The sequence below is a fragment of the Amphibalanus amphitrite genome, unplaced genomic scaffold, assembly GCF_019059575.1.
Source record: "Amphibalanus amphitrite isolate SeventyFive unplaced genomic scaffold, NRLGWU_Aamphi_draft 001375F_arrow, whole genome shotgun sequence".
Classification (NCBI taxonomy): Eukaryota; Metazoa; Arthropoda; class Thecostraca; order Balanomorpha; family Balanidae; genus Amphibalanus; species Amphibalanus amphitrite.
Window position 1 is genome coordinate 21,084 of NW_024882868.1, and position 16,724 is coordinate 37,807.

Sequence of the window (16,724 nt, forward strand, 5' to 3'; positions counted from 1 at the left end):
TAATGAATCGGCCCGCCGGCCGAGAGCCGAGCAAATAAGCGCCACCAAATTAAATGTGGGCCGGCGCGGCGACCACAGAGATCGGTCGGCGCTCTGTGGTCGGTCGCCGTGGCATGGCCGACCGGCGACCGTAAAGATAAGGTCCTAGCCGGACCACAGAGGCAGGCGCGGTGCTCCGTATAAAAAAGTGCCTGCTTAGTGCGTATACCTACTATCGACCATTAACCCGCGCCCCAGTGGCAGTCTCAGCCAACTTCGCCCTAGTGAGGGGGGCATATGTTACCACCCACCTCTAACTCAAAAACTAAGAGGGCTAGAAAGACGCGGTAAAAAGCAGTCGATAGCTCTCAATGCGTACGTTTGAAAGTATTTCAGTCATTTTTCACCTTAGAGCAATATTGGGGTCACCAGAGGTCATCAAAGGTCAAAATTTGCCAATTGTCATTATATTTTTTCAGAAAACATGCCGCTATCTCAGGAACTATGGTAGCTAGAATAACGCAGGAAAGAGCAATCGATAGCTTTTGAACTCTTCTTTTGACAAGGTCATTATCAATATTGACCTCAGGTCAACGGTTTGGCCTCCAGAGGGCAAAAAGTCCAAAAATAGCTGTTTTTACGAAAAGTGTTTTTCGACAATAACTTTCGACTACAAAAAGCCACGACATTTCTATTGCCAGAATCGTGTTCCTCTCGCCGAGACGCGTCGAATTAACTATAATTTGACCTTGAAAGGTCAAGTTGAAAATTTGACCTCAGGTCAAGGTCATGACCTTACCGGAAAAGGTCATGTTGCATATCAGTCGATGCGTCTCAACAAGGCAAACACAATGAGACCAACCCCAGCGTTCTATCTCTTTCCAATCGCGAGTTATTGGCAAAAAACTGTTTGTAGCCTCAAGTGACCTTGGATGACCTGTCTAGAGGCTATCAGCAAAAATGACACCTTGGTCATCACGAGTGGACTAAATCATTGTGATTCTGAAATATTTGGACTGTTCCGATGCGTACACACGGATCTAGAGGCATTTTCATTTTTCTCCATTGACTTGTAATGGAAAGGTTTCGCCACTGACCTGACCTTAGGTCACGGATATAAAAAATCCGAGATATACAAATTGTAGGCGCCCATAACAGCATGCAATCCACCAAGTTTGAAACCTTTCTGACTAACACTGCAGGCTGGACATGATTGCAAACTTTTTTTTAGGCTTGGTCAGTTAACTTGACCTGGTGACCTGACCTGACATGACCTGGGGTCAAAAATTTCACACATTGTCCAAAATCGATGTACCAAAAGCTACCCCAAGCGGCGCGGCGCTACGCGCCGCGGTTTTTTATTCACACGCAAAAAACGCGACAGGGTGGTAACATATGCCCCCCCCCACGGGGGCGAAGGTTAAACGAGTCGGTTTCGGGAAAGGTCATATTATTGATAACAGGCCAGGCAGCAAGCATTGTTCCTTGGGAAAGACACATCAAACAATGCATTGTTGTGTGCCAATAGCTCTCTTGATGAGAAAGCGAAACTATTGGGTAGCTTTGATCCGTTTATTGGGTGCTGATACTATAATCTTTTTTCAGGCTTTTGGCTTCATTCCATAACATTCCGCCTGGGTCCAAGCTCTGCAGAATCCTCCCTATCTACCATCCGGCGCCGTCCTATCCACGGTCCGGCGACCCTCCCGCCCCGCGACCCTCCCTTCCGCCCGGTACAGTGACACCAGCTGTGGTGGGAGGTGCGACGACCCGACCACCTGTCCCTGTACCGACCCACCGCAGAGCCCGCGAGCCGGCGAGTGTTCAGCAGCCACCCAGCGGGGAGGACGAAAACTGGCGCCGGGAACAGGCATCTAAGGTCACCGACATTTATTTATCGCCAGAGAATAATCTGATAGACCATGGACACTGGACACTGACAGTCATCTAACTATCTGTAGAATTGGTAAAAGAATTGGTAAAAGCTGTCTATGCAGGAAAAAGTATAATGCAATCACTTAAACTTATCGTTAGTGGCTAAGGCCCAAGTACATTGTGGTCCACACCGTTATAAAATATAAATGCTTTCCGTCAGGCCGTCAGGGGAATCGAAATGTTTTCATAGTTGCATTGGCATTTGGATGACGTCGCACCCCTACGCGAGGACACGATTTACAAGGAACGCGGCCCTTAGCGCAAACTTTGAGTGGTTAACAATGCACAGTTGGCCCCGGGCGCATCACGATCATACCGCGTCGGTGTCAGGCGAGTCGACCCCGGTCGATATATTAATTGCAGCTGTTCTTTGCCACCTAGGTGGGCTCGATGTGTACAGAAATAAAAGCTTCACGAGTGGCATGGTCGCGGTGTTCCCGTGAGGCCTATATTTGCCCGTTGCGCTGTCCGACATGGGGTGAGGGTGTAAGATGCGAGGGCCGGTGACGGTGTCTAGTGTCTACTGTCCAGCTGGTCAGTTTGGGTATCTACCGCAGCAGTAGAGAGAGACAGTGGAGGGGGAGGTAGAGGGGAGAGTCCACGGACTCTGTGACGTCACACGGACGGCCCGCACGCACTCAGTAGACCGTGCCGACGGCGACTTCTATTAAGATATTGAATACTGTTGTCGCAACGTTGTTATTGATCGCGGCTTAACCCTATTAGTGGCAGGGGGGGGGGGTTGTTTTTATCCACCCCTCAGGTTTTTCGGGAATATCTCCGAAACCGCTGAAGCTACGATGCTGAAATTTTCTGACTTTTCCTAAAACTAAATTGGGCACATTCCCTGAAAATTTCAAGTTCATAACTTTACCAGGGGCGTCTCCAGAGCACTGGGAATTGGGGGTCCTATTCGTGAAGCGAGTCATTTGGGCGAAGATCACGATGCTGCACCAGTTTTACGAACAGTGAATGAAAGGTATCATGTGATAACATATACAGTTATTGTGCATCCTCTTTTGACACGTTTTTGCTATAATAGGCGGATCCAGGCGTCCAAAAAGGGGGGTTATGTTTTACCTCCCAACATAGGTGCCCTGACACCGCCTATGCATGACCAATACAATTGTAGTCGTTCTCTCATAAGAAAATTGTAACATAACAAGACCATTACCATCCCTTTTAGAAACAGTACCAACAAAAACCTTATTTACTATACTTTTTGTGTACCCCCAATCTCAATGATCTGTATCCGCCTATGATTTTTGAAAATGCATATTTTTAGGATCCATGTGAATTCCTGGTTCATTCTCTATCGATCGGCAAAAGTTGCGTTAAGATTGGTTCAGAAACCTGGCCGTGATAATCAGTCTAAAATGTATCTGCAATTTGCCCGTTTTTACCCCCCTCTACCCCCCCTATTGACATTTTTTAATTTTTATTTTTTAGAAATGTAGATCACGTTGAGCGAAATCGAATGCCGTTTGAATTTTGAAAATCGGCCCGTTAGATCTCGAGATATCAAGGGGGGGTCGTAAACAGCCCCCCCTGCCACTAATAGGGGTATACCAGGAGCCTGCCACTAATAGGGTTAATCACTCTATCCGATGCAAAGAATACCTTGAATACGATACCTTGTCGCATGCAGCAGCCGGTGTTTTAAGACATGCGTTGATAAAGCTGTCCGTAGGCCTCCGCCTCCGCCTCATTTCATCACTTGGTCAAGCAATATCCGACAACTTTTTAGCTCGTTAGCATATTGATTTATTATGTTGGAAACAGGTAAATGAAACTCATTGAGTCGGAAATGTTGCTGGAGAAAATGCTGTGTATGGCTCCCTAATCCTTTACCCGCGCTGTAGATTTATGCCCCCGGAAGCGCTCAATGCTCATTGTCAATGCTCTTCTGGTTAACCTCACCGACAGATGATCGGGACAAAAAATCAACCCCACTAGAAATTTTTTACAGAAATGACCCCAAAGGTACACCGCCACACTGCATAACACACAGCTGGTAGGTTGAGCCTGTGGATATTGTTATTGTTGTTGGGTAAGGGCGCGTAGCCGCGAGGCTCAAGCGTCCAACGTTCAGCCTGTGGAACACCGTGACCGTTGCCGCGAGCACCGCGCAGTCTGTGTGCTCCGGCACAGCATACCCAGCCAGGCGTTTGTACTAGAGCCATCTAGCGGCGAAAGTATAACTAGCACTTCGTGCGACCATGAGCGCCCCAAGCATCCCGGTACAGCATACCTAGTCAGGCGTTTCACCTAGCGACATCTAGCGGCAGGAATATAAGCAGACTTCTCTGATCACAGATGACAGAACGAAGTCCGTGGAATGGGTCATTCGGGGAAAACGCAAACGGGAAAAGGTTGGCTTGACAGGCATGTGCGCTGTGTCTTTCAACGCTGACATGAGTTCAAGCTCATAGATCCAGCGATCGGCTCGCATTCAGGCCTCGCACCCAGGGTTGTCATGAGTGTTTTCAGACATCCGTACCGTATGTCTATCGATTACAGCGATAGAGCTGCTAAATCGATTGAAAAAATGTTAAAACCATCTCAGTATATGGCTCACCAGCTGGTTTTGCTGCGATTGGGTTTAGATTCATCAGATTCCAAAGCGGGTGGGATCGTACGACACACGGCTTATCTTCACCGGTTTCACGCATTCGACGCATTGTTTCCATTGAATTTGAAAGAAGATCAGCTCATGAAGGTAACATAAAACATGTAACTTCCAAGCGTCTGAACAAAATGCGTGATTAGTAATTACCAGTAAATTAGGTTACCACAGCCCAATCCCGTCAGTCCCCAGATGTCGGCAGCCCTCACAGAGGAGGCGTGGGCATCAAAGCTTTGACCTTCCCCATTCTGACTCCCTCCAAAATATCCCGACTGATTCCCTCTGACGTCACTGGCACAAATTCCGCCGCCATTGGGCAGGTGCCAATAACGTCAGTTTCGCCATCATTGCGTCATGTGACATTATAGAACACAGACGACAGAACAGCCACGCCATCTGTAGCACCTCATACCAACTGCTCCCCAAAGTGTTATCAGAAGTGTCAGCGACACAATCAACACATGAACTTCAACGAGGCTAAAAATTGTACTGCTGGTAATGATTGCTTACTGACGTACAGTTGCTCGCGATCCGCAACATTTCGAGTGTCAGTCATAATTGCTTCGATTATCAATAGTCAAGTCGATAGCCTATTAATTTAATGATCGTTCCTAAAACAGACCACTGCCCAGCCCAACCAAGCCTCCCTCCCAGTCGGCATCTTACCACCAATCCTCCCCAGCTCAGACGTTCTCGACAAACAGCTCTAGTATCGGTAAATGTATTTGCCTGTTACCCGATCAGCATAGGCGCCCTTTCAGACACCATAGTCTTCCTTCGTCTCAGTTCTGCTAGCGATGTTCACATACACACACGCATTGAAGCGACAGCCGGCGACCGACCTGCCACCTAGTGGTCCTCCTCGTAACCGTCCGGCAGGGCGTTCACGTGGCTGTTGTGGAACAGAGAGTGGTTGCCATCTCCCCACGGGAACTTCTGTGGACAGAGCGCCGGCCCGAGGCCACAGTCAGTAATCTAAACACAAATGGACACTAACGGTTGTACGGGAGAAGACACAGAAGACACACCAGGCACGCGGAACTATCATAAACTGCATAAGGGCGACGATTCAGTATTAATCCGTAATTCCAAGCGACATCAACAGCTCAAGAAAACATACTTTATTACATTCCAATTCTCTAAATAGCATTTCGATAACCCTCAAAAGCCAACCTTCCCTTTCTGCCCCTAACAATGGTCAGAGTTTGAAGCACACTGAAGGAGAAGCCTCATCTCCCCGTAAATTGCCCAGCCGGTCTTGCACCCACCTTGGTCCTCAGCCGGAGGTGTTCGTAGGCGACAAACTCGGGGCGCTCGTGATGGTGGTGCGACAGGTAGGCGTTGGCCATGCACAGTCCGACGGCCGGCAGGGCTACCAGGAACGACAGTCGCTTCCACAGTGCGACACCGGCTGCGGGCGCAGGGAGGTGAGGCGGTCAGCACACTGACACAAACAGGAGTAGACGCGGACAGTGAATACATCAGCGAGACGGATACGGAACACGAAACCAAAGGGGATAGTGAACATTAAAGGGACTATCCCACATTTACATTAGGTTTGAGTTGAGATAGCCAAGTTTGCGGCGAGGTCCAGAAACCACTATCTATCTTGGTTGCAACCCCCGCGGCCTCGTGGTGTTGAAGAAATTCGTTCCCTTCATTTGAAAATGGGCCTTGCGCAAGGCGCAATCTCTTAACCGTTAACGGTAATCTGATGACGTCATTTGCCTTTTGAACGCCTGTTCAAGTGAAGTATCACTTGATTTACGAATAAGCCAATCAGAGACACTTTTGTTATTGTATGAGCCGAGTCATATTTGAGAGCAAATGCCTACATTTGCTGACAAATTTCCCCCACACTGACATGAAGTAAATCCTTCATTACGTCACAGATTCGATCTAAATGACGTCACGATGAAATATAAAAGTCGCAATATCTCAAAAAGTATACGATGAAAACGCGTAAAAACTTGCAGAATTCGTCACAATATCATGAGTAACATTTCCGAATCCTAAACGGGACTTTTTTGAAGGTGGGATAGTCCCTTTAATAATGAACAAAATGCAAGTGGCGGATACGAACAAGCACCGAACGGACACAAAGACACAAAGAATCCACAAGAGCTGTAGCACGAATCTCTTCGTAATATCGTACGGGAAATCGCTGAAGTGGTTTCAAGAGCACTTCACGCTTTCAGCAAAAAGCCTCTGCCCGGTCACAGATGATCTGACGTTAAACCTGTCAGCAGCAGGCCAGGGAAGAGCACCCTGCCGTTATTGTTTGCCGGTCAGCAGCTCTCGTTATCTCTTGGGCGGGTAGAAGAGAATTGGATGATGACAGGGAGCAAACACAGCAAAATGACACTCCATAGTGGCACTCCATAGGGAGTGCAGAGACCGGTGCGGGCGGCGACACCTCCCCGGCCGTCCATTAGAAGAAGCACCAAAGAATCGCCAGTGCCACTCGCAACTGGATTAAAAAGTGCAGCTCGAATTAATTCGATGATGATGGTAAGAATTATTTGGGGTTTTATGGCGCCCGGACTGCGGTGGTCACCGGCGGCCATATTAACTCAGACTGACAAAGCCGGAGCTCACGCCAAGCGGCGCCTGTTGTGCGGGCACTACCCTAGCGTTTAAACTTTGATCGCATGATTCCCGATAAACGGTAGGATTTAGACAACAAAGTTCCAGCGGTCCAATGCTATCTGCCTATGCCTACTGGGCCATGGTTCGGTAGAGGAGAGGCATTCCAAGCAATCACGAAAAATCGTCAGGGGTGGTACCAATATCATGCATGCAGTTTTTATTACCTGGGACCAATATTTCGTGCCTAGGTAAGCACCAGACAGACAAGGACTCAAGCTTCACATCCTTGCCTCACACAGTGAACAGTGAACACATACTGAAGATTGTATCAACAGTTGTGTCACACCTCAAGACAGGTCCATTACACATACCTACTTATCACAAATATGAGCCCACTTTGACTTCTATGTTCTGCCAAGTGACAACCCAAAAGTTCCTGATCAGACACGACAGACAGGTCAATATCAACATTAAAAAGCATGACAACAAATTCAATGAGCTGTGATAGCCAGGGTGACAAAGCTGCACCATCCCATAGCAACCAGGCTGGAAATCTGCACCATTTTCATGGATATTGCTAAGCCAGCACAGAAGTTCAGCACAGAACCTTCTTCATAAGGATCCTGTCTGAGAATCATGAATGTAAGCTGAGTTAAGTGGTTGGGGCAGCCACAACCCAGAGTCCTGCACCAAATCAGCAGCCCTATTCATTCTCCAAAGGGGGCAGAGACCCACAGCAGCTTGAATGGCCCTAACATAGCATACCATTTTATACCACCCCACATATATTCAACATACTAGCATTTTATTCAGTCAATGAAACTCAATGAAATGTCAATGAAGGAAATGAATGAAATGAATGTGAATGAAATGTCAGTCAATGAAATGAAATGACAGTACGTTTATATGTTGGAGGTGCACAGTTTGGCATTTGATATTTCACAATATGAGAAGTCATTTATGACTTCTCATATCGGTTCTTGAGAGTTGAGACCAGTTCTTGTTCTCACACCAGTTCTTGAGATATTTGCACACATTTTGCAGTTGGCTGCACATTTGTGGGTTTTAAGTTGTTGATTTAGGTTTGTAGGTTGTAGGTTGGTATGTTGTAGGTTTGTAGTTTGTAAATTGAAGGTTTGTCCATTATAGGTTTTAGGTTAGCAGGTTAAAGGTAAGGTTAAGTCAGATTAGGGCTTATGTTTTGTTCTGTAATACCTACTATTTGATGAAGACTTCTATAAGCAAAATTTGGGTGAACATCTCAAGAACTGACGAGTCTGGAGGCTTTTTGAAAAAAGGCGGCAGCACCTGCGACGCCTGCTATAATAATACGGCCTTGAAGAAATTAGAAAACCAAGGTTGAGGTGGCGGGAGGAGAGTGAGTCTGCTTCATATGTATTTTTTTAATGGATATTCTGAGGTGGAATGTTTAAAAACCATTCCAAATGATGTCTTTTAGCATTAAGAAGCATTTGAAAACTAATTACCTACATCACAAACGCTAGGTCACGTTGCATCCTTTCACCATTTAAGTAAAAAAAGTGACACCCACGAGGATAAAAAGATCCATCCAGACGACATGAAACAAGAATATCGAACGCCTGGCAACAATTTATTCAGATTTTATCACAATTTTATCAGAATTTGTGATTCACATTGGAGCGCCTGACGCGAAGCAATCTCATCTGATCTCACTTGTCATTTCCACGCGGATGTCACGTACCTTCATGATTTTCGTGGGCTTCGGCTCCAAGCCGCCTCGCAGAAGTTTGCAGGCCCCGTGAGATAATTCTGTGAATGGTTGCCATTTTAAAATAAAAATGAAAGCCACAGACACGGACACTGCGGCGAAATGACCAACAGAGGAAAGCACGGTAGATGTCGCTAGTGGAGTAACAATCAGCTGATATTTTCTTCAATTCATTTTCTTCAGCAGTTTGTAGCAATAAGACGGAATCATTTGCATTACTAAAAATTAAAATACATCTTGTGAAGTAGCTCATATAAATGAAAAATGATGCTTTCTAAATCTACTTGCTTAAAATTAAAATACAAAGAACAGCGTTACTAAAATAAATCATGGTGACTCACACGTTGACTCGGCATCTCATTCAAGCTCAAAAGCGGCTATTATTTTAATTATTGATTAATGAAATTATTAATTGACAAAATTTTTACCAATATTGATCCAAACGAGTGAGAATGCTATCTTTTTCAGCGTGCTAAAATGCAGTGATGCATCTCGGCATACGAAACTAAAACCCTAGACCCTAAAAACAGTATCTATCGTCTGAGCTTGCTGAGCAACGCTGTTACTGACGGCATGAAAGGCTTGAAAAAAGCAAAAGGACCTCGGCGTCGTCATGTTGATCAATATCTACCTGAAGTTACGCCTGCGGACAGCAACTGCCGTTGCGAAATCGTAACAGATGCTGCAGCTTCATTACCATCGAATGTCACCCTCTCCCTGCTATACGTCTATTACAAGCCCATGGTCGACTTCTTCTTGAAAATAAAAGCTTAATATGGGAACCTTTGGCAGAATATTCCAGGCGAGACCACAGTAAACTGGAACAAGCGCAGCGCAGGCAACAGCAGTGGCGCGGGAACTTCTTTCAGACTGGGGGGGCTGAACCATAATAGAAATCAACCTAGGGTACCCCCAAATCTAGTTTTCTCACCGGTTTTAGGCCACTTATTTTTCAGACCATGGCCATTTCAACAACAACAAAAAAAAAACACGAAAATATTTTCAAAAAGTGAGGTATTCCGTCTCAGCTGAGTGAAGAAACTACCGTTTTGGCCAATCTATGTTTTGGCAACCTGGAGTAAAGGTTTTAATCTGCCAAATGAGTTGCTGAGCCAGTGAAATAGGTGGATTTTTCACTTACATGCTTTCTTTCTTTGTGACCCACAACCCCTAATTTGGGGAGGACAAGCTGCCCAACGGTTCCTGGCCTCATGAAGCGTTGTGGGGCACCGCCCCCACGGCCGCAGAGTTGTGGGGCAAGCTTCCCCCACTGCCCCCTCCCCCGGTTCCCACGCCTATGTATGAATCTATGAAATTATGTTGGTAGATTTCCGATTTCGATTCCTCCAGCTGGGGGGGGGGGGGCTCAAATACATTACGAGCCCCCCCAGCCAAAAAGCTGGGGGGGCTCAGCCCCCGCTAGCCCCCCCGGTTCCCGCGCCACTGGGCAACAGAGACAAGACTCGCCAGATTATCCAGAATCTAGATGGTTCCGATGAAGTCATAACCGACATCAGGCATCTTCAGTATCCCGACCTACTACGCCTTCTCCGCCTCCCTTCCCTGTACTAGAGATGACACTTAGACGATATGATCACCGTCTTCCAGCTGCTGCACGGCGAGATGGCAGTTGAGCCAGTACGGTTCCTGAACAAGAGCACTTTCAACCAAACGCCCGAGAAGGCCAGGCCACCATTGAAAACTGGAACAACCCCTCAGCGAATGCCCTGACACGGAAAAACTGCTTTAGCACAAGAGCCATCAATGACTGAATCACCCTGCCTGATCAACACTCAACAGTAGTGCTCGCCAAATTGTTAATCCACTTCAAAACCCGACCCGAATAGACCGACACTGGGCAAACGAGATGCACGAGGTTGTATTACGTATCAGTCACAAATTTGCCACAAATTGCACATATTGCACGTTTGTCATTTGGCATCCACATCTCCGATTGAATTTTCTGCGCAATCACCGTCATCCAGATCAATAGTTACATCATTAGGGACATTGCAGTCTGCACATAACATGGTATCACACAAGTCCACGTACTATTGGATAGGAGGTAGAAACATTTACCAATCACGTGGTCTTTAAAGTTAACTTGCGTCTACCCTCAGTGTGGCCAAATTGGTGATGTTGCGGGGAAAGTCACCCCCAATGAAAAGTATAATGACATCCCCAGAAATTTTCAAATTACATCATCACAACGTTTTTGTTGTGAAAGCATATCTAGTGTAGGAATTAAGACTAAAAATGTTCCAATGTATGATTCGCACCGTCATACTCGTGCTGTCGCGCTTGCAATGTTTTTTTTTTTACATCTTTGATGACAATATTTGATTTTTTTTTTTACTTTCCACAGGAGCTTGACGTCAGGTATAGTTTTTCCACATAACTAATAAAAACTGCACCTAAAATGACACTGAAGACGAGTTTTTTGAAAATAGTGACATCCTTATACGACTTTTTTATACATCCTCCCCCTAACGCTAAACCAATTTGGCCACACTGTCTACCCTAGCCCGTAAAGCACATTTCATCTCAATATCTATCATATGCAAGCAAAAGCACAGGTCGTAAAGTGAGATAAAAAGCACGGATAAAAAGAACAAAAACGTGTACGCACCTCAAATATTAACATCAGTTAAAACCACCACTAGCGCCGTTCAGCACTAACAGAATGGTGTCCTCTTTTACAACGCCGTCAGCATAAGTGACCTGTCCCTACCCCCTATCACTCGAACCTCGTCATTTAATCCACCATTGCCCCAACACACAGAAAGCTGATATCTTGGTGCTGGACGCTGGCAGCTACAAATCCTGCCATTTGTCTCGAGCACCACGCTGCCACAGTGCCTTTCACTCGTCAGCCGGCGGCTCAATCACAGTACAACTTTTCCTCATACACACTACACAGTGGTCTGACGACTAACAAAAACAGGTGGTGGACCTTTTCATCGGCAAATGAAAAAAATCGGCCGATCGAACCATACACCAACAAATCCTCACAAAAGACACACGGTGTCTCACAACACGTCACAAACTATGTTACAGTCACCACACATGCAGACTTCGATGGTCGGGTCACAGTCAGTTCCTCACACTAAATCCCGTCATTCGATTACCGCACACGGTCAAAGGCGCAGCCGGGGCAGCACCAGGCCGGCGCGGCCGTCCAGTTTATAGAAGGCGTGCTTATCTCCCCTGGTAGGTCCAATGTTAAGGATCAGCACGGGTCTGTCGAGTTCGACAGCCTGCAGCACGTGTCGGTACGCCGAGTAGACGTGCAGTGACGAGCCCACCACAAGCAGCGCGTCGGCGTCGGCCACCGCCTGACGAACTGAATCCACACGGGCCCGCGGCACGCTGTCACCGAAGAACACGATGTCGGGCATTAGGAGTCCACCGCAGTCGGGGCAGGGCGGCACGACAAACCGTCCCACCTGGTCCTGTGGGCACGGGGGGGGGGAGGGGTCAGTCACAATCGACGCACCGGCTAGCATGATAAATTCGTCAGAGAAAACCTAGTAGAAATGACGGCATATTACGCTATCATTTGAATATGATGCGAGTTTGATTACTTTCAAACTTCCTCTTACATGCCATCGATCCAACACGTTTTCATCATCTCCGCAAAACATCTCAAGAATGCCTAGTAGATTCACACAATGCATATTTTAGTTGCTCTATACGATTACTCCGATCTCATATCTCACCATCCGATCCCGCTAAAACTAACAACGGACCCAGCCTGACTATTATCACCTGGCTCAGTTCGACCTCACTGACCAGTGACCAGCCTCCCACAATCTCATCCGGTCCAGTTCGACGACCCACATCCCCACCTGGTCCAGTTCGACGCCCCACATTCATTCACAGTCCAGTTAGACGACCCACATTCTCACCTGGTCCAGTCCCTCATTCTCACCTGGTCCAGTTTGACGTCCCAGATTCTCACCTTGTTCAGTTCGACGTCCCAGATTCTCACCTGGTTCACTTCGACGTCCCAGATTCTTACATGGCTTAGTTCGACGTCCCAGATTCTCACCAGGTTTAGTTCGACGTCTCACACTCTCATCTGGTCCAGTTCGACATCCCAGATTCTTACATGGCTTAGGTCGACGTCCAGCATCCCCACCCGGTCTAGTTCGACGTCCCACATTCTCACCTGATCCAGTTCGACGTCCCACACTCTCACCTGATCCAGTTCGACGTCCCACATTCTCACCTGATTCAGTTCGACGTCCCACATTCTCACCTGATCCAGTTCGACGTCACCGTCAGGTCGGAGCGCGGCCGGCGCCTCGGCGGCGAACTGGGGGTTGGCGCGCTCCAGCACCCGCTGCAGCTGATGGCGCGACTGGGTGAAGTCGCAGCCCAGACAGCGGACCCGGTGTGACGAGCCGTGCAGCTCAGTCACCTCTCCTCCGGCGGCCACCGTGTGCAGACCGTCCACGTTCTGCGTGACCAGGGAGGAGCACCGGCCGCGCCGCTGCCACACGGCTAGCGCGTGGTGCGCGGCGTTCGGCTGCACGGAGGAGAAGCGCGGCCAGCCGGCGAAGTTGCGCGCCCAGTAGCGGCGCCGCGCCGGCTCCGACGAGACAAACTCCTGGTAGGTGATGGGTCGGTGGCCGCGGCGCGCGTACAGCCCCACCTCGGCGGAGCGGTAGTCGGGCACGCCGCTCTCTGTCGATATCCCGGCGCCTGTGATCACTGCTAGGCGCGGAAAGCGGCGCAGCACACGCTCAAACTCCGCCAACTCTGCTGTAGAGGTGTCCTGGTGGCGCGGTACAAACGTGATTGCTTCTGTTGCAGCAGCATTTGTTGCAGCAGAATGCCTTCTGAGTAGAGATGTGACACAGTAGTTTCTTAGATGCTGCAACTGGATATTCAAGCAGTTTCCAGTTCTGGTGCTCCAGTGGATGCCTTTCAGACTGGCACACATCATACCACAATTATTCCATGCCATCATTATTCTTCCCTCCTATAGAACAAGGGCAAACATGGCATATTAGCTGATGGCAAAAACACCTTGAGAGCTTAAATGTTGCATAAGTGACAGTTCATTTCTGACATCACAGCCTGGGCTGATGACACCTCTGTCAGCTTTCCTTTATATAGGTAGCAAAGTTATGTAAGACATAGGGTTCTGGGAATAATACCTAGTCAATGATTTCAGAAATGCTCAGTCACTTAGTTACTACATGACTGATATAAATGCTTTTGTTAGGTTATTCTAATTCAAGTTCAATGGCTTGACAACTGAAATACTGTTTGTGTGACACAAACTATGAGACATTAGTGTGGTGCACTGCATGCATAAGACAGCATAATTCATATTCAAAGCATTTTTAAAATTTAGAGAGAGAATTTGGAGAAGCCTGACAAGTGACATGACAGCATTAATTTTCACATTTCTAGATCAGCTAACACTGATTTAAATAATCATATGGCATGGTTTCAAATTTCACCAATGAACAGTGATTCTGATTCACAAAAAGTCTGATAATTTGTCTCTGATTGAATGAGGGCCTGAATCACAGAGCTATGAATTTGCAAAGAGTTCAAAAGAATACCGACTTAAATATTCACAAAACATACCTACATCTTCTGTCAAACATTGATATGCTGATGCTGATGCTGATGAGGTGGTCACACTGACACCTTTGCACGGGTCTAGCCCTATAAACACAGGTTGGGTGGGAGGGCATTATGTAGTAGGATTAGCTTAGGTTGTTGGTTAAGCCCTTTCCTTGTCATCCGCCTCTGTCACCAGTTTTCTCCTCAGCCTCCAGAGCCGGTATGGTCCATCCTTGTTCTGCTCCATCTCTTTTCTGTCATTGTCAAAGAGGAATGCTTTCATATACCAATACTGCCAATTTCATATGCAAGGATATTTGACTATTCCTACCCTTGTTCAAATCCCTCTTTTTTCTTCAGTTTTAAAAGAGTGAAAAAGAGGGAAATGATCCTACCATTCCATAGAAAGGTACCTACTTAAGTCACGGAAATGTCCAAATTTCGAAAATTGAAGAGTTCTGGCTTTCCGCTTTGGCTCAGTATCAGTATAGGCCTTAAATCTCATGTTACTCTTCATCCGTATTCTTTACTTAGCTGTAGCATAAGCAGCTCTGCTTTTTCATCGAAGACCCGTAAAATTAGATGTTCTTATTGCTGAAGCGTGAGTCAAGTCAGGACGGAACGCATCAACATTCATATGACAAATGACAATTGATAAATGTAAAATATCTATCCCAGATTTTTACTAATAAGTAATAACCCATATAAACTTACATAACCGTTACATTGACATGGGCTTGCATAACCGACTTGTGTACACAAAATATGGAGGATTTATTTTGAAGCTACTGCGCCAGTCAGATCTTGAAACACTACTGCCAAATTCTCTAACTCCTAAAATTACTTTCGTAAGAAAGAGAAATGGCCAAACTAAAATATAGTGAAAAAAGATAAAACGCTCTCAATTGATAATTTTCTTTTTCATTTTCTCAATTCTTCGTCTCCTTCACTCTTAATTTTCAGGAAATAATATTTTTAACTTAAAAGCTTCGCATTTGTTCCTTGTTGTTTTAGGGAAACTTTTCCAGGGTAAAATAAACCTTCACTTCACAAATATTTTCTGCTAGAAAATATCAAGGTTAGCCTAATGTTAATCATACATAAAAATAAATGCATTACGATGATGTCATAGACTGCTTTCCTTACATTTTATTGAATTTAGTTCCTGAAATCAAATATGAGTTGGTTTTACAATTTTTGCGTCCTAAGTACTTAAAAATTGACCCTTCAACGCTTTGTGAAAATATTGGCCCAAATTTGGCTAAATTGTTTCTGGCCTAAGAAACGAAAAAGGCAATCAATCATTTGTTTTGTGATGTCATCAAAGCCTTGTCAAAATATATTTTATCCATTTTTCAGTGTGGTTTGCCTTGATACAATTTATTTATTGTTATCATCTGCAATCAGTTGGTTTGCTTCTGCAGGTGGGTCTATTGATATAGGTCTACTGAAAAGTCTACTAATATGTACCTATGTTTTTTTATTTGTAATTGAAATACATGAAAATTTAGTATTATTTGGGTGATTTAACTGTCAATTATTTCATTGGTTTGTTGTGTGGCAGTCTGGCCCACCACACCACAGTTCAGTTTTTTTCAAATTTGTCATCCACATCACTTATTCACTTGTTCCAATTCAGTGATGCTGGTGTGTTTTATTCAGTGTGTAGTCTCTCAGTCTTGATAGTAACTGGCATTAGTGCCCTAGATCAATCAAGCCTGATTGAGGAAGGGCTGCCAAATTTGAGTCACCGAGCCAATTGACATCCTCATCGATTCCCCAGGTCAGCTGGCTCGGTGATTTGTATTTGCCAGCCCTCAGTTGACCTTGATGTGCGACACTTTCAAGAGAGACATTACCGGTATTTATTTACTTTAGGTCCGCAAAACAGAGGGATAAATAAAAGTCATTCACACAATACTCTAAGACCTCCTGATTTCATTTCTGATACTTATTCCTTCTAGAAACCAATTTAAAAGCACCAGTACACTAATATCACCAGTATAACCACCAACGGCCCCACCTCCGACCGGAACTGCACGCGTCAAAAGACCGTCTGCGCGGCGCACCCGCTACAAATGGTCCAACCAAGGTTGAGCGAAATTACAGATGATAATAAATTGTAAGGAAAGTGACGTCAAAATAATCGTGGCGGAGCGGTGCAGTGCCGAAGGCAATGCCTTAGGAGAGATTACAGGCAATGGTAAGTCAAATATTTTTAGGTTAAGTGGTTGTGTATCTGGCTTCAGGCCGAGGCCTGAA

The 16,724-nt window shown here is 46.1% G+C and overlaps 3 protein-coding genes across 6 annotated transcripts in view; 1 reads left to right on the plus strand and 2 right to left on the minus strand.

Moving 5' to 3' along the window:
- Nucleotides 1-5,247: 5,247 nt before the first annotated feature.
- On the minus strand, nucleotides 5,248-9,025 carry LOC122372576 (cytochrome c oxidase subunit 6A, mitochondrial-like). The gene is made up of 3 exons (XM_043349941.1): nucleotides 8,853-9,025; nucleotides 5,809-5,951; nucleotides 5,248-5,476 (listed from the first exon to the last, which is right to left on the minus strand). The coding sequence occupies exons 1-3, from the start codon at nucleotides 8,935-8,937 to the stop codon at nucleotides 5,390-5,392; spliced, it is 315 nt and encodes a 104-aa protein (XP_043205876.1). The 5' UTR covers nucleotides 8,938-9,025; the 3' UTR covers nucleotides 5,248-5,389.
- A 1,714-nt stretch (nucleotides 9,026-10,739) lies between these two features.
- Nucleotides 10,740-15,223, minus strand: LOC122372581 (NAD-dependent protein deacylase Sirt4-like). 2 transcript variants are annotated; one of them, XM_043349956.1, is made up of 3 exons: nucleotides 15,177-15,223; nucleotides 13,141-13,866; nucleotides 10,740-12,331 (listed from the first exon to the last, which is right to left on the minus strand). In XM_043349956.1, the coding sequence occupies exons 2-3, from the start codon at nucleotides 13,852-13,854 to the stop codon at nucleotides 12,017-12,019; spliced, it is 1,029 nt and encodes a 342-aa protein (XP_043205891.1). In that variant the 5' UTR covers nucleotides 13,855-13,866; nucleotides 15,177-15,223; the 3' UTR covers nucleotides 10,740-12,016. The 2 variants fall into 2 exon arrangements, with proteins under 2 accessions (XP_043205891.1, XP_043205892.1); XM_043349957.1 differs by lacking the exon at nucleotides 15,177-15,223 and adding an exon at nucleotides 14,484-14,568.
- Nucleotides 15,224-15,834: 611 nt separating this feature from the next.
- LOC122372578 (inositol hexakisphosphate and diphosphoinositol-pentakisphosphate kinase-like) overlaps nucleotides 15,835-16,724 on the plus strand; it is an 87,483-nt gene continuing 86,593 nt past the window's right edge. The window contains exon 1 of one of the 3 annotated variants that reach the window (XM_043349947.1): nucleotides 15,835-15,886. The gene's annotated coding sequence lies outside the window, so the exon portion shown is untranslated. The remainder of the gene's footprint in view (nucleotides 15,887-16,724) is intronic. The other 2 variants (XM_043349948.1, XM_043349953.1) reach the window with 2 other exon arrangements.

What these genes read in the sequence shown, in the direction of transcription:
- LOC122372576 (XM_043349941.1), bottom strand. Translation starts at nt 8,937, where the DNA reads ATGGCAACCATTCACAGAATTATCTCACGGGGCCTGCAAACTTCTGCG. An exon ending in AGCCCACGAAAATCATGAAG is followed by an intron (nt 5,952 to 8,852) that starts GTACGTGACATC and finishes CTGCGCCCGCAG; the next exon opens with CCGGTGTCGCACTGTGGAAG. An exon ending in ACCTCCGGCTGAGGACCAAG is followed by an intron (nt 5,477 to 5,808) that starts GTGGGTGCAAGA and finishes CTCTGTCCACAG; the next exon opens with AAGTTCCCGTGGGGAGATGG.
- LOC122372581 (XM_043349956.1), bottom strand. Translation starts at nt 13,854, where the DNA reads ATGATGGCATGGAATAATTGTGGTATGATGTGTGCCAGTCTGAAAGGC. An exon ending in GTGACGTCGAACTGGATCAG is followed by an intron (nt 12,332 to 13,140) that starts GTGAGAATGTGG and finishes CCGTGCCCACAG; the next exon opens with GACCAGGTGGGACGGTTTGT.